Source organism: Purpureocillium lilacinum (assembly GCF_023168085.1).
Source record: "Purpureocillium lilacinum CBS 284.36 DNA, scaffold_3, whole genome shotgun sequence".
NCBI lineage: Eukaryota > Fungi > Ascomycota > Sordariomycetes > Hypocreales > Ophiocordycipitaceae > Purpureocillium > Purpureocillium lilacinum.
In genome coordinates, this window is record NW_027072113.1 from 4,765,648 (window position 1) to 4,779,848 (window position 14,201).

At 61.9% G+C, this 14,201-nt stretch overlaps 4 protein-coding genes across 4 annotated transcripts; 1 reads left to right on the forward strand and 3 right to left on the reverse strand.

Annotated features, from left to right (window-relative positions):
* Window positions 1–138: 138 nt before the first annotated feature.
* Window positions 139–900, forward strand: PLICBS_005009 (60S ribosomal protein eL22; the record flags this gene model as incomplete). Its single annotated transcript, XM_018325583.1, has 4 exons — window positions 139–153; window positions 282–317; window positions 474–670; window positions 774–900. The coding sequence occupies 4 exons, from the start codon at window positions 139–141 to the stop codon at window positions 898–900; spliced, it is 375 nt and encodes a 124-aa protein (XP_018175335.1).
* A 477-nt stretch (window positions 901–1,377) lies between these two features.
* Window positions 1,378–2,678, reverse strand: PLICBS_005010 (uncharacterized protein; the record flags this gene model as incomplete). The annotated part of the gene is made up of 2 exons (XM_018325582.2): window positions 1,378–2,321; window positions 2,468–2,678. The coding sequence occupies 2 exons, from the start codon at window positions 2,676–2,678 to the stop codon at window positions 1,378–1,380; spliced, it is 1,155 nt and encodes a 384-aa protein (XP_018175334.2).
* Window positions 2,679–3,599: 921 nt separating this feature from the next.
* Window positions 3,600–8,934, reverse strand: PLICBS_005011 (uncharacterized protein; the record flags this gene model as incomplete). Its single annotated transcript, XM_018325581.2, has 3 exons — window positions 3,600–3,643; window positions 3,696–5,364; window positions 5,419–8,934. 3 exons carry the CDS (start codon window positions 8,932–8,934, stop codon window positions 3,600–3,602), a joined length of 5,229 nt encoding a protein of 1,742 aa, XP_018175333.2.
* Window positions 8,935–12,515: 3,581 nt separating this feature from the next.
* PLICBS_005012 (uncharacterized protein) lies at window positions 12,516–13,034 on the reverse strand (the record flags this gene model as incomplete). Its single annotated transcript, XM_065600637.1, has 2 exons — window positions 12,516–12,522; window positions 12,577–13,034. 2 exons carry the CDS (start codon window positions 13,032–13,034, stop codon window positions 12,516–12,518), a joined length of 465 nt encoding a protein of 154 aa, XP_065456709.1.
* Window positions 13,035–14,201: the final 1,167 nt, after the last annotated feature.

The following is a 14,201-nucleotide window of genomic DNA, read 5'->3' on the forward strand; positions in this document are numbered from 1 at the left end:
ACCGTTTTCGACCTCTTCTTTTTTCTCCCTCCCCTCCCCACCTACCTACTAAAAATCTCCAGGCGCAGGATTCTACCTCTTTGCGTTCTTACCTCTCCTCACTCATAACCAAACGGGAAAAAAAAACCAGCAGTCGCAATGGCTCCCCAGGCAGTACGTTCACCGTCGTGATGGCACACAAACACCCACACTCGCTTTGCTGTCGGCCGCGCGCGGCGGGCGCGGGCCTGAAATATAGTGCAGTAGGCTAAGTGTTTTTTTTTCGCTACGAGCAGCAGCAGAAGAAGTCGGGCAAGGCCCAGAAGCAGACCAAGAAGGTTAGTTTTCTCAATACGGAATCCCTGTTTCCCTCCCGTTCCCCCTCGAGCTTGTCAGATTCGCATCTGGGGAGAGGGGGGAGTGGGAGCCGGGGAAAAGAGCAAAAATCGGAAGAGGGGAGCGCGAAGGCTGACCGTGGTTTTTGTTGCGCGCAGTTCATCATCAACGCTCAGCAGCCCGCTAGCGACAAGATCTTCGACGTCTCCGCCTTCGAGAAGTTCCTCCAGGACCGCATCAAGGTCGAGGGCCGCACCAACAACCTGGGCGACAATGTCGTGATCCAGCAGGCCGGCGAGGGCAAGATCGAGGTCATTGCCCACAACGAGCTCTCTGGCCGCTACCTCAAGTACTTGTACGTGGTTTTCCTCCCGCTCCCTACCTCGGCTTTCAATGCCGTTGTTTTCCTATCTCGACCCCCTTGACGCTGACCGCCGCCCGCGCACCCACCACCACAGGACGAAGAAGTTCCTCAAGAAGCAGCAGCTCCGCGACTGGCTCCGCGTCGTCTCCACCTCGCGCGGCGTCTACGAGCTCAAGTTCTTCAACGTCGTCAACGACGAGGCCGACGAGGACGACGAGTAAAGAATTTTCGTGTGCTTCACTGCGACACGGGAATACTCTCTCTCTCTCTCGAAAAAAAAAAGTCCACACTGCCAAAAAAACCCCCACGCCGTCTGGCTCGAACAACGGGGAGCGCGTGTGGTGGGATGTTTCTCTAGGACGAGTGGGACTGGGGATGGTGGACGATGAAATGTTCGCTACGTACAGGACACACGGTCCGGAATACAACACCACACACACCCCGTTTTGAGTGAGAAAACATTGCTGCTCTTGTCTCGTGTGATGATGCGTTGATGTGTGAAATTGCGTTGCGCACTCTTGCCGTAGCGTGTGCGTGCTCTCGATCTATGTGTGTAATGCCGTGTCTGAATAGTAAACCAACGGAGTCCCATCCGTCGCTGGTATATGATGCCGTCATATCCTTTTGAAAAGCCAGTATGGCCTGGCCTGCCCGTCTCTTCCATCAACGCAGTAAGGCTCTCCCTTCACTCGGCCCTTCTAAGGCAACGTCCTCATGACGCCCTCAAACGCAACCAGCGCCATGGCATTGGCGGGAAACGCCCTCAGGAAGCACGGCAGGAACCCCCTCCAGTAGGCCCTCCACCCGCCCTCCCTCCACACGGCAACGGCGGCGTCCCTCCAGCGGGGGAACCTCCTCGCGCCGTCGCCCAGCCCGCCGCCAAGCGGGTCCGTCATGATGCGCTGCTTGACCAGGTCGCTCGGGTAGCTCGTCAGCCAGAAGACCTGGGCGCTGAGCCCGCCCGCCCAGAAGTTGATGGCGGGCGCCGACAGCGACGTGTGGCGGCGCAGCGCGCGCGACAGCACGTCGTAGCTGCTCCACCAGAAGAAGAAGAAGCCGCGGAAGAGCAGCGTCGCCGAGAGCCCGTGGTACAGCCCCCGCACGCCGTGGTGCCGGTGGATCTTGGCCACGCAGTCGAGCGGGCCAGAGTACAGCCGCTCTGACTTGCGTGCCGCGTACTGGATCTGCAGCCGCGCCTTGATGTGCTCGACGGGTGCGGCGATGAAGCTGACGGTCGAGCCGGCGAGGATGCCGGCCAGGCCGTGGCCCAGCGGGGGCAGATACGACGATCTCGACGACGCCTTCGAGGCATCAGCAGCGGAGGAGGAAGACGAGGATGAAGCGTAGGGCGGCCATATCCCCAGCAGCGCCTTGAAGCCGAACCCGGACCCGTCACCCGCGCCGGGGGCCCACGACGCCGCACCAAAGACATGCTGCGCCATGAGCCGGCGATACACGGCCAGCGAGCCGAGCATGACCGAGTCCATGAACATCCACCCGACGAGCGGCGGCGTCGCGCCCTTGTACAGCCCTCGCACGCCCTCGTTGCGCACCGTCTGGGCCACGCACTGCAGCGGGCCCGAGAAGCGGCCCGCGTCCGTCGTCTGCAGCCGCACCTTGACCGTGTCGAACGGGTGCCCGACTGTACGTTACCCCCATTGATGTCAGCACTCGTCCCGGCTCCGATAATCATGAGGTGTGTGCCCCGGGGGATACGCGTGGGCTTTGGCTCTACCCCGAGGAGCAAAGCGTGAAGAGAGAGAAGGGGGGGGGGGGTCTTTCTCTTACCCGTCAGCTTGGCGATGCCGCTGAACACGCCCGCCACGAAGCCCTTGTAGTCGCGCTTCGACGATGCCGCCACCGGTCGCTCCTGCGCCCTGTCCGGCTTCTCCCGTGCCTCCGCGTCTGAAGGTGCCGACGGGGCTGGCGCGGGCGCGGCGAGCGAGAGTGAAGACGGCTGTGCGGCAGACGCGGCAGCCGCCGCCACAGCCGGAGCCATGATACCCGTCCGTCTGTCTGTCTTTCTATCCGCCTGTCTACCTCAGGTCGACCCCGCGCAAGGTACGGTATCCGACTCTCTGCGCAGGGACCCAAGCTTCGCGCGTCGGTGGGGTAAGTGTAGGTAGGTTTGCCGAAGCTCGCTCCCCTTTTTTCACCGACCCATCTGACGTCGGGGGGGTATGGTGCGGCGCGCTGCCTCCAGCTGCTTCGTGCCTGCGGCAACCGCGGGAACGAAGGAGAGCAAAAATTGGTGAATGGGAGGCGGGCTGTGGTTGCACGAGGTGATGAGTGATGAGTGAGCGCGAACCCGGCCTATGCTTGAGAATGAATGAATGACGGGTGTGGAATAAAGGTGGAGCACTTGGGCTGCGGGATCGGAACCCGGCGGCGTCACACTAACACGAGGGTCCAGGGACAGTCAGTCAGATGCAGGCATGCCGCCTGGGTCGACATTCAAGCCTACATTCATTGAACATCACGCCGACGGCTCCGCCTCTTTGGAGTTGCGACACACTTCGTTTGATTATCAATCACATCAATTGTTCACCCGTTCGTTTCTCTTCTCCCGCTATCGATATATGGCCAAAACACTCCCCTTCCCCCGTCTCAACCTCTCTCTCCCCCCAAAACCAACTCATCGCCAAAACCGCCAACAGCCGCCTGCTACATGACCAATCGACGCTCTGATCTAGAACCAAACAGCCATGAGTCGTATCGTCGTCAAGAAAGGGGGACAAAACGGCCCCCGAAAGCCAAGCAAACATGTGCGAAATGAGACTTCGCATCGCAGGCCCGCCTCTCATGCAGATCGAGCACAACCAGCTCCATATGTGCCTTGTATGTACCGGCAAGTCGCCTCGCCTTTGCAAATTGTAGTCCATTTTCGTCCCTGCCTCACGGGTCACAGTGCGACAACGCCTCAGAACGTGTCCGTGTCCTCGCTTGCCACCGTGCCAAATGTATCTGTCCCCGGATTAGCCAGGTTTCGCACTACGGCATTGGCTTTGAAACTCACCTCGCTTGCGCCGTCTCTCCTCTCTCGCGGCATCCTCATCCGGGTGCCTCGGTGTCATCGCCCGCGGTCCGGTAGGCCTCCGCGTGGGCACACCGAGCGCTGCGCTCAGGTTCCGGTTCTCCAGCTTCGGGCTGCTGCCAGAATAATGGCTGAGATGCGTAGCCGTCAGCGTCCCATAGCCGCTTTCTGAGCTTTGCTGCGCCGGCGGGCTGCTCTCCTTGAGCCGCGCCATGTCCGCAGATCTCGGGGACGTCGGCGACAGGGGGCTGCCGATCGGCTCTTTGGGCGGTCGTGGCGGACCCGGCGACGAGTGCCAATACTCTGCTTCCTGAGCAGCTGTGGCTGCGGCTGCGGCCGACGAAGTGTTGCTGTGCCTGGTGGTATTCCCGTGCAGCCGGTTGAGGCTGGTGGCCGAGCCCGCCCAGTCTGCCGACCTCGGGGTCGTCGGGTTGTTGCTGTACTCTTGGGCCGATGTCTCCAGGGCTGTTCGGTAGCGCTCCGTCTGCCCCGGCCTGGGCTGCGGATGCTGAAGGTTCACCGAGTTTCTGTGAGCCTTGTACTTGGGGTCTTCCGGTGTCTGGTACGATGTCGGGGGCGGGCCTTCATCTCGTCCATGTGGCTCGGGAACCAGATTCTGGACCGAGAACCCCGTGTGGAGCTTGTCGTCGTACGGATCGTGCCTGTAGTTGTCTTCATAAGAGGCCAGGCTGGACCCAGACCGTGAAGGCGGTTGGAAGTCGTCGTACTTGGGTCCTCCCTTCTTGCCTCCGCTGCCACGGAGCATCCGCCCGACGCTCGAAGTCGTCGTTTCAGACCAGCGGGAGATCTTGGGCAGCCATCCAGAAGAGCTGCTGGACTTGTGTTTCTTCCCCCTGTCCGTCCGGGGGGTGTTTTCGGCACTCTGTGGGTGTTGGTCGCCCCTGTCCACGAGCTGCGGCGGAGTCTCTGGCGGCACAGACCCGCCTCGCTGGACCTGGTCGGGCCGCCCAGGAGAGAGCAGGTTGGCCTTCATCCTCTCGGCCGACGGGCTGGGGTGATCATACTGATACTCCTCGTCGTTTTCCTCCACGGTGCTGATCCGGTGATCCGAGACCGCTCGCCGTTCCCCCGCGAAGGGCGGGGCCAGGGTCTTGGGTTGAGAGGCGGCCAAATGGCCCGACTGGCTGGCATGGCTGGCAGTCGAGATGCCCTCTGGCTCGTAGCCCTTGTCTTGTTCATACTGGGCCTCCGGCTGCAGGTTCTCGTAGGACTGGCCGGGACCACCGGTAGACACCGGCTGCGCTGTCTGCATCTTCAACACGTCAACCTCACCAAGCAGCTGCATAAGCATGTCTTCGATGCGGCTGAGGTCGCTCGTTCCCTTGGCACCGAGGCCTTGTAACGCCCGCCGCCAAAGGTTCTTCTTTTTGGCCGCGACATCGTCGATGGTACCGGCCTGGGAGCCGCTTTGGATGGACCGCGACGCTGCACCGGGGTACGGCCTGGGGCCGTTGATGGCTTTCTGGAGCTTCTCCGTGTTCTCCACGTTGGCAAAGATGACGTCGTCGCCAGTATCCTGCACCAGCTCCTTCATCTCACGGAATGAATTGCGCATCTCCAGCGCTGCGTTCATGAGCAGCGCCACGATCTCCGTGTCTCTTGCGCTTCTCTGGGCGTCACGCACCATGAGCTGTCCCGTCGTTAGCAAGCAGCCGCTACAGATAGTTCTGCGGAGTTCACTCACATGTTGCATCAAGGCAACAATGTCTTTGTTTTCGATACGCTCAATCCCAGCACCGGTGGCTGCGTCGTAAAACGGAGAAGCCATGCCCTGCGACATGCCGCTCAGATGGCGCGAATGTCCCTGAGGGGAATAGAACGGGTCGTCGCCCAGATTCGCGCCTGTGCCGAAGTCGATGGCCTTGCCCTTCGGCTCAACGTCTGGTGTTCGGACCGGCCCATTCGACATGTAGCCTTCGTCGTACTTTGGCCCGAAACCGGGGCTTCCGGTGTGGAACTGCGCGTCCAGCCCACGGCCACTCAAGATTGTCTCATCGAGAGCCGGGTTGGCGATGGGGCTTGCGTCCTCGTAGGGGTTCGTGACCAGGGTGTCGCGCTTTCGCTCTTCCGACGTTCGCTGCCACTCGTCGAGCTCCTCGGGTTCGTCATGATGCATAGCGGCCATGCCAGCAGCTGCGCCGAGGGCTGCAGCACCGGCGACTTCGGTGATTCCTAGGCCGCCGCCCTTGTCATGGCCGTCGGGATCGTACCCACCAATGTCTCGCTGTGTCGGGGTTGCCCTTCCAGACCAGTCGTGCTCGTCGCGATGTCCATCCAGTCGCTCTTCCACGACTGACGGGTTCGTCTGCAAGTCATCGTCCATATAACCTATCTCAGGCATAGGGCTATTCATGTCGGGGATGCCGCTAGCGGCCATTTTCGGCTGGTCCTCGAAATCGAGCCTGTCCACGCTGTGAGTGGGTGTGTTCCGGGGCTCCCAACCATGCTGTGTCGTTCGTTCCTTGAAGGACTTGTTGCGCGACACGCCAGCAGGCTGGAAAGCCTCGTCCGCGCTGTCCTCGACCGTTGCTTGTCTCCTCCCCTGGGCTGCTTTGAGAGCAGCAGCCGCAGCCCCGACGGCACCGGCCGTAATGGCTGCCTCGGAGGCCGTGGGAGAGTGTCGATACCTGGTGCGCGGCACCTTTCGACCATGCTCGTCGATGTCATACTCCGAATAGTCCTGCGATTGGGCTTGCGACCGGGATCCTGGCGTTGCCGCCCTCATGCTTTCTCCCGCGCCATGGTAGCTATCGGTGGACATCTTATCCGGGCTGATACCCCTGCTGCTGCGGTCCACCTTGCTGTGAAGATCATCGGAGATGGTGGAATCGCGTTGGCCGCTGTAGTCATAGCCGGATCCAGTTGTCATCACAGACTGTTCTAGCATCGAGCCATCCACCAAGGACGCGACTGCCGATTCCACGCCGCTTGGCGGATGGACAAAGTCGGGGTTTGCGCCAAGGCCTCGGACTGCCTGGCCGGCTGCGGTTCGCTCGTTCTCGCTGTGGCCAGAGGCCCGATCGAATTCCCTGCTCCTCATGTTGCTTGGAACCGAGTCTTGAGAGTGGGCCGATCTGACATAGCGGCCATGCTCGGGAGACTTGCCAGGAGAAGGAAGGGCGTTGGGCGAGTGCACGTCGCGAGAGCTCAGGGGGCGCGGTGCTTCGCTTCCGCCTTCAGTGTATCCAGAGACGCTCGGAATCGGACTAAGCCCCCGGGCGCCGGCTTGGTACGGAACATATTTGAGCGGGGGAGGGACGTCCTGTTGGCTGTAGTAGCGATCCTCAAAGTCGTCCTCGGGGTAGTCATCGACCTCGGGCATGTTTCGACTGCGCTCATAGTCGTCGTAGTCGCCGATGGGTACCTTCCTGCCAAACTCATCGGTCTCATACTCTTGCACATAGCCCTTCTGTCCCCGAGGAAGTGCATTCAGGTCGCCGTGAGAAACGTTGGCGTGCTTTGTTCCAAGGGTGTGCTGCAGATCTGCTGGTGTCCTTGCTCTCGTTGGCGTTGACCCGGGAGAGTCCAGCCCACGAGCAGCGTCGTGGCCAGATACGAGCTCTTCGCTGGCAGAGTGAGGCCTGTCGGTGTCGGCCGAAAGAATAGATGTTCGTGTCAACTCAGATGGGTTGATGTCGCTCATGAGCGGCATTGGAGGCGCCGGCGCCATCTCATCATCCTCATCGTCGTACTCTTCCGAATAGCGGTCGCGGCCCAAGCTGCGACTTCGTGCAGACTCAGCACGCCGCCGACGTCGATCGCGCTGCGTCCTGTCCGGGGAATCGGTCTTGTCGTCCATGGCGGACGAAAGAGCCTTGGCTGCCGCTGCCCCGGCGGCGCCTGCTGCCGCAACCTTGAGCAGGTTGTTGCTGCGTTTCGGGGTGGTCGCATCACCATCGTGTGCGCGGTATTCTGCGTCGATGGAGTCGTGGCTCGCGCTGCGCAGCGACGTCTCGTCGAGGTCATGTCGAGCCTCCCGGTTTCTCCTCTCTTTATGCCGAGATGGGTCGCGGGAGTGTTCACTCCGGTGGCCGCCCGAGGACCGCCTCCGATCTGTGGAGACATCATCCCTTGACGCCGATGTGCCAGTCGATGTAAGAGACCCGCGCCGAGCCTCGCGCTTGCTCTGCTCCCGCTTGAGCGCGCTCAATTCGGGCAAAATCAACCTTCGAATAGCGTCTTCGACAGTCTCCAATAACTTTGGGTTGTTAATGGACGATTTGGATGCGCCGGAGCGCATGGAACGCGTGTCGAAGGAGCGGTGGCTCGGAGAGAGATTAGACGACAGGACACTGGAATCCGCGGCCGACACAGTGGATTCCTGGTGACCACGGCTTGACCGACGGCGCGAGGAACGGATTTCGTCTGCCACGGGCTCGCTGACGCTGCTTGTTCTACTTTTAGAACGCCTTTTCCGGTCTGACGACTTTTCCTTTGCGCTGCTGTCTGAAATCTTGACTCTTTCTTTGCCACGAGGCTTGTTGCTGCTGATTTCACCCATGGCGACACCGGCTAGTGCTCCTGCTGCGGCGGCTGCGATGCCGTCGCCAACCCGTGACGGGCTGGCAGACCGCTTGAGCTCACCAGTAGGGCCGGAGCCATCGAGGAAGCTGTCCGTCGGGATCGCAGAGATCTCGGAGGGGTTGCCTGGCTGATACGTTTCGCCGGTAGGGATCAGCGGGCTTGCCGGACGCCGTCGTCGACGATTTCGGTCAATCTCTATATCGATCGGATTTCTCGAGACATTGGACTCCTCCGTCGCCGACGCATACGAGGTCATGCTGTGGGCATCTTCGCCCCCTTCTCCACCGAGCTGAATCTCGCGAGATGCGATTGCCTCGTCGAGAGGTATGCGGCGGGTCAGGGACGCCTTGCGGGTGCCCTTTGTCTCCGTCACCTGGATGTGATCGCCTTTGCTCTTCTTGGAGGGCGTCAGGCGCACGCGCACGCTGGGCTTGCGGTCTGACCCCGACCCGGGCTTGCCCCCCTCGAAGTATTCGATCAAGAGCGAGGTCTGGGAGCGATTCGCCTTGTGGCCACGGGTGCGAATCGTGACGGGCGTGCCGTCCTCGGGAAGCGAGTATGAGGACTTTTCGTCGCCCGGTTTGGAGATGTCGGTTGTGACCTCTGTCGGCGTGGTCGTCTCTGTCTCGGTAGGAGCGGGGAGCGGCGGTGCCTTCTTCTTCGTGTCGACGCCCATCTTGGTGACTGGCCAAGGACAACAATGGCAGCGAGGCCACGGGTCCAGCAATGCACCCAGGACGCCGTCTCCTTGGTCGACTATATCGTGCCGACGAGCGGGAGGGTGGAGATGGTCAACTTGGAGAATGCGACCCGCGGCGTTGTCGAAGTGCTTTTGCCGTTGACTGGTCGACGTCAAGACATCCGGGGATCGAAGGAAGACGGGCAGAAGAAAGGTCTGGGACAGGGTCGGCGTCAGCGAGAGACACGGACCAAACACCGTCACCAGTACCCCGGATTGCGGCTCGGAGGCGACTCACGAAGAAACGAGAAACGATGGCGCCGCGGAACAGAAAGGGCCAGAAAAGAATAATTGGGAATGGGACAACACTGGCCAGGCGTGGCGACACTCGGGCAGCGGCAGAAGCAGCAATGCGGAAGAGGCTGGCAGTGGGTTCGGCAGCCGATGAACGACAGCTTGGTTGGATGGGGAGATGGATGGCTTGAGGCGCGGGCTGCGGTCAGTCAGTCAGCCCCGAGCGCAGTGGCAACCCGGGCAACGGGGGTCGGTCGACGGCGCCAGACGAACCAGGTCGGGTCGGGTCAGGTCACCTCGGGTCTGGATCGACGGCCGCAGCGGTCCCGCAGGCGTGGGCGGCGCTGGCTGCAATACTGCGTATGCACGCTGTGAGGGGAGTTGAAGGCAAGGGACGTATGTATGTGTGTCCCAGCATGCACGCAAGGACGGGTGTATGTACGGAGGAAGCGTGTCGCAGAGCCCAAGCTCTCGACGAGGACGTGGTGGCTTGGTGATGGCACCGACGGGACGAGCGAGGACGGGTGGGATGGATGGATGGCTGGGATGCCGAGCTGGGGTCGGGGCAAACCACAAACCACAAGCCAAAGCGGGCGGCGGTTCTGTCCTGATCCTCCTGACGGGGTGGAGATGGATGACGGGGGGCTGCTGCGCGGCAACGTTGGAGCTGGGTCGAAGAGTGGCAGAGGCGGCGCGCGGGAGCGTCGAATCGAGCGTTCGATGGCACCTGCTGGGGTGACGTTTGGCTGGACGCTTCGTTTGCACGGGATTGGTTTGGTAGGGATGAGGCTTTGTTATTGTGCCTCCCGTCTCTCTGTTACCTTGGCCTCCTTCGGGGGGTGTGGTCGGTCGCTGGTGTGTGGTGATGAGCTGGCGCTGCCGACGAGCTGGCCCAATGGAAGCTCTCAGGCCAGGGGGGGGCCTGGCTTAGGTCGTCGGGTCTCACGGGTGAGCTAGCGGATAGGCCGTCCAAGGTGACGGCGGGATTGGGCAGAGGGAACAGCCGCTGGGGGCGTCAATGTGACTGAGAAATCCGGGTCGGCTTTCTTTTTGGCTGCTAGCGCGTGGCGGGAGAGGCGGCTGCTAACAGCGGCCACAAAAGTTACCAAGACGGTGAGGGCTGATGAGGCTGGCGGCTGGTAGCAGAGAGGAAAAGGTACCTGCTCCGCGTGGAGATTGCCCTGTGGACGGAAGCTTTTCAGGTGACAGCAGCAGTGCCTGAGGTGGGCTGGAGCCGCCACCAATCCATCCGAGGAGGGCAGCTTTCCGCCGTGTTGGTTGGGTTGGGTGGTGCAGCGACGGGGCTTCCAGTGCTTCCACTTGGGGGCGCCGCCCCGCCGTCCGGCGGCACGGTGGGCGCAGTTTTCCACCGCGTGGACGGGCTCGCCGGGCTGCCGGGACGGCGCCAATTCACTTACAGTACGATTGGAAGCCCAGCACGGCCATGTGCTCGTCCGTGAGGTAGGTGTGTCTGCCAAACGACGGGAGTCCTGGCATGAGAGAGACCTCCCGGCCAGGCTTGACAAGCTCTCATCACCACCTCTCTGCCCCCCACAAAAGCCCCAGGCAAGATGCCCCCAGTCAAACCAGCAGCACTTGTATCACTGGAAACTCCACCTCTCCTGCCTTTCCTTTCTCGACTCCAACGCGCCCGCCCGCCCCGCCAGAGCTCCATCGCCCACCAAACCCACCTCGCCAGCCAACGCCCCGCCAATGGAGTCGCCGCAACGTCGGGTTCCCAGCAGGGGGCCCGGCACCTACAGGGGGCCCATCATCTCGCTGCCGTGGAAACCACACCTCGCCTCTTGTTTTCTTGCACCACGAACCCGAGTCCCGTCAACGGCGGCCGTTGAGCAGGCTCTTCTCACAAGGCGTGCCCAACGAGCAGACGCGCAGTGCAGCACGGACGATGAACCAGATGCCGATACGGACCAAGCACCCTCCCAACGGTCGCCGGCACTCTTTCCCCCCTTCTCCCCGCCGTGCCTCGTCGCCCGGCCCCATCCATCCATCGCATCTGCGGGACCGTTCCCACCGTTCGTCCTCGGCATGGCCAGACTGACGGTAGCGATAGGTACCATCAGAGCTACAACGCCCTCCCTTGCGGCGAACCCTTGGCCTTGGCATCCCAACTGAGTGCCGTGCCGTGCTCTTGGGCCAGTCAACGGCTATCCGGATCGGGGCGTCACAGGGTCCTCGCCTCCACGCTTCCCGCATTCCTATCCATCGGCCGACCTGACGTCGCTTCCCGCATTCCTCATGTCCGGCAACCGCTCGAATCCCAAACGCGGCCTCCACGCTCCATCGCACGCACGCGTTGCGGGTGGGCCTCGAATGATAAAGAGGTCGGTGCAGGATACAAAACAGCCAACGAGGCCCATCCAAACGTGCAAGGTGCATCTGCACAGCAGTCCCAGACCCGACGTCGGCCCTTGCAACCACGGCGACGATGCCAATGTCTCTCACAGACCAACGAACCAGCCACGCAATTCTGCACTGCATTGCACTGCGCAGAGACTGCCGTCCTGCAAACCCGGGCACAGACTTTGCCCGAAGGTTGGTCCAAGTCCCCCCATTCGCCAGGGGGCTCAGCAAGTTCCGCTGCCGGGCCCCGAGGCGGTTGCCACAGTCGTTGCTCCAACATCGCAGCAAGACATGCGTGCAATGGCTGCGCAATAGACCAAGTTCGCCTGCGCCGCCCAGCCCCCCCGGACCACAAAGTGCGCGTACGTGGCGTCCCGTGATCCAGTGCCGCCTTCTTTGCATAGCGCCTTCTCGACGTCGCTCTTCAAGTCACGGTGGTCTCACCAGGCACTCGTAGCGCGCCGAGAACAGCGGCCGCACACACGGACCAGTTGCACGCACGCGGAATCGGTCGCGGCGGTGCGACATGAAGACATCGGAGCCGTGTTTCAAGATTGGCGCGTGCCGACGTCGTTGTCGCACTGAGCTCAAGGGTAAATCATACGGTGGTGACGATGCGATGACACTGTGGTGGTCGGGCCACCGCTCTGGCACGTGGACTCGAATCGTAAGCGCAAGCCATTATACAATTACTTGGTGACATCTGCCCGAAAAGACACAAACATGATATCTGGCCGGAACTCCTTGATTAAACCATACTCGCCAAACTAAACAGGGGGTATCATACTCTCAATGCCCCAGATCTTGCCACAATCCATGTATAGGCACATCAACTCGCACGCACGCTCGCACCTCTGTCGAGCCAAACGTCGTCTCGTGTGAGAACCAGCTTGCCATACGCGCGTCCGCCCCATACCATATCATATGCTCCTCCTCGACGGGGACGTAGCAACATGTGCCTCAGGCGGACGAGGAACGTACTCGGGTGCCCTCGCCCCCGCGCTATCCATATTCGTCAACTCAGTCCCGGCGCCGTCGGCCGGATCGTAGCGACAGCTGATAGAGGGCGGCTTCTTGGTGTCGTACGGCGGCGGCGCCTCGCCCAGCTCGTTGAGCCCCTCGAGATCGCGGCTGCGGTTCCGGTCCGCCCACCTGCGGCCGCCCGAGCGGGCCATGATGTAGCCGCTCGGCAGCAGGATGCGGTCCTCGGGCCAGAGCCGGCGGCCGCTGCCGTCGCCGCGGCCCCGTCGGTGTCGCGTCCACACGAACACGGTGAAGCACCCGGCCGCGAAGATGGCCAGCAGCGGGATGACGACCCAGAGAAGCGGCTGCGACGCCGCGCCCCCCTCGGGCCCGTCGTGGCCGACGGGGAGGGTGCTCGTGGCCGAGGGCGTCGGGGTGATGGGCGTGGCCGTGCGCTGGAGGGTCGTCGACGACATGGCGGAAAGCGGTGGCGTCGTGAGCTACGGCTCCTCGGGTTGTAGATGAAGTGTACGAGGTAGTGTACCACTCTCGTCTCACACGTACAGAGCTATGGTACCGCACGGTGATGCCGTAGGCACGCACACCGTGAGAGGGGAGGGGGGGCTCAGAGTCGTTTGTGAATATAAGTCCCGTCACAGCTAGTGTCGACCAAACACAGCATGATCACACGACGAGGCCAGGAGGAAGACGCTGCACCCAAAAGCTGGGAATCCAACGGCGCTCACCGGCACGGACGGAGGACGTCATCCAAGTGCGGAAATGCTGGGTGGGAGTCACCAGCAGCGAGAAGGCGCGAGCGCCGCGCTTCTTATCATCTCTCACAGAGACCGTGTGATGGAAGGTGGCCCAGACCTGGGGCAAAGCTGGGCTGGGCTGCTGGTTGCCCGCTCGGTGCTCACCCTCCATCTTCTCCCGGCTGCGCCTGCCTCCGTGTCTGCGTCCACGTCCATACGTACATACGTACCTACAAACAAGCGTGCGTCTGCGTCTCGCGTCTTGCGTTGCCGGCCAGAACCGGTGGCGACCACACACGCCCGGCAGTCGAATCACGCTTCACACCACCCACCATCCCCGTCGTGGGCAGCAGTGCGGGGGCAAGCGGCATGTCATGGACCCCCGGGCGCCGGGACGCAGGCTTGTTCTTTTTTGCGTCTTGTGCCACACGGCCAGGGCGGGACGACCGGTCGACGAGTCGAGTCGACGACACACCATGAGAACGCACCACCACCACTACCATTTGCGATGAGGGGGAAAACGCCGACGCCCTCTCCCCTCCAAGGACCCCGGGAGCTCGGCAGCCGCCTTCATGCTTCGCGTGGAATTTAGCAAGCATGGCGTGCGTGCGTCATCGGTAGCTTGTTTTTGTTCGCCGCCCTGTGGCTGACATGTGGACAGCTATCGCCCGCACATTGTCGAGCTCTCTCGGCTCTCGTGCTCGAGTGTACGCGTGGCTGCGATAAGCCTTCAATAATACCCATTAACTTTTGCTCCGTTCCAACGGGGTCGCGACTCTTGACATGCCCGGTCGTCTCACAGCTGACCTCATATTCTGCCGGAAATGGATGTTGAAAGAGAGCTTGGCGGGGAGAGCTGACGCCCGACGTGGGCGGGGCGGGCTCTGC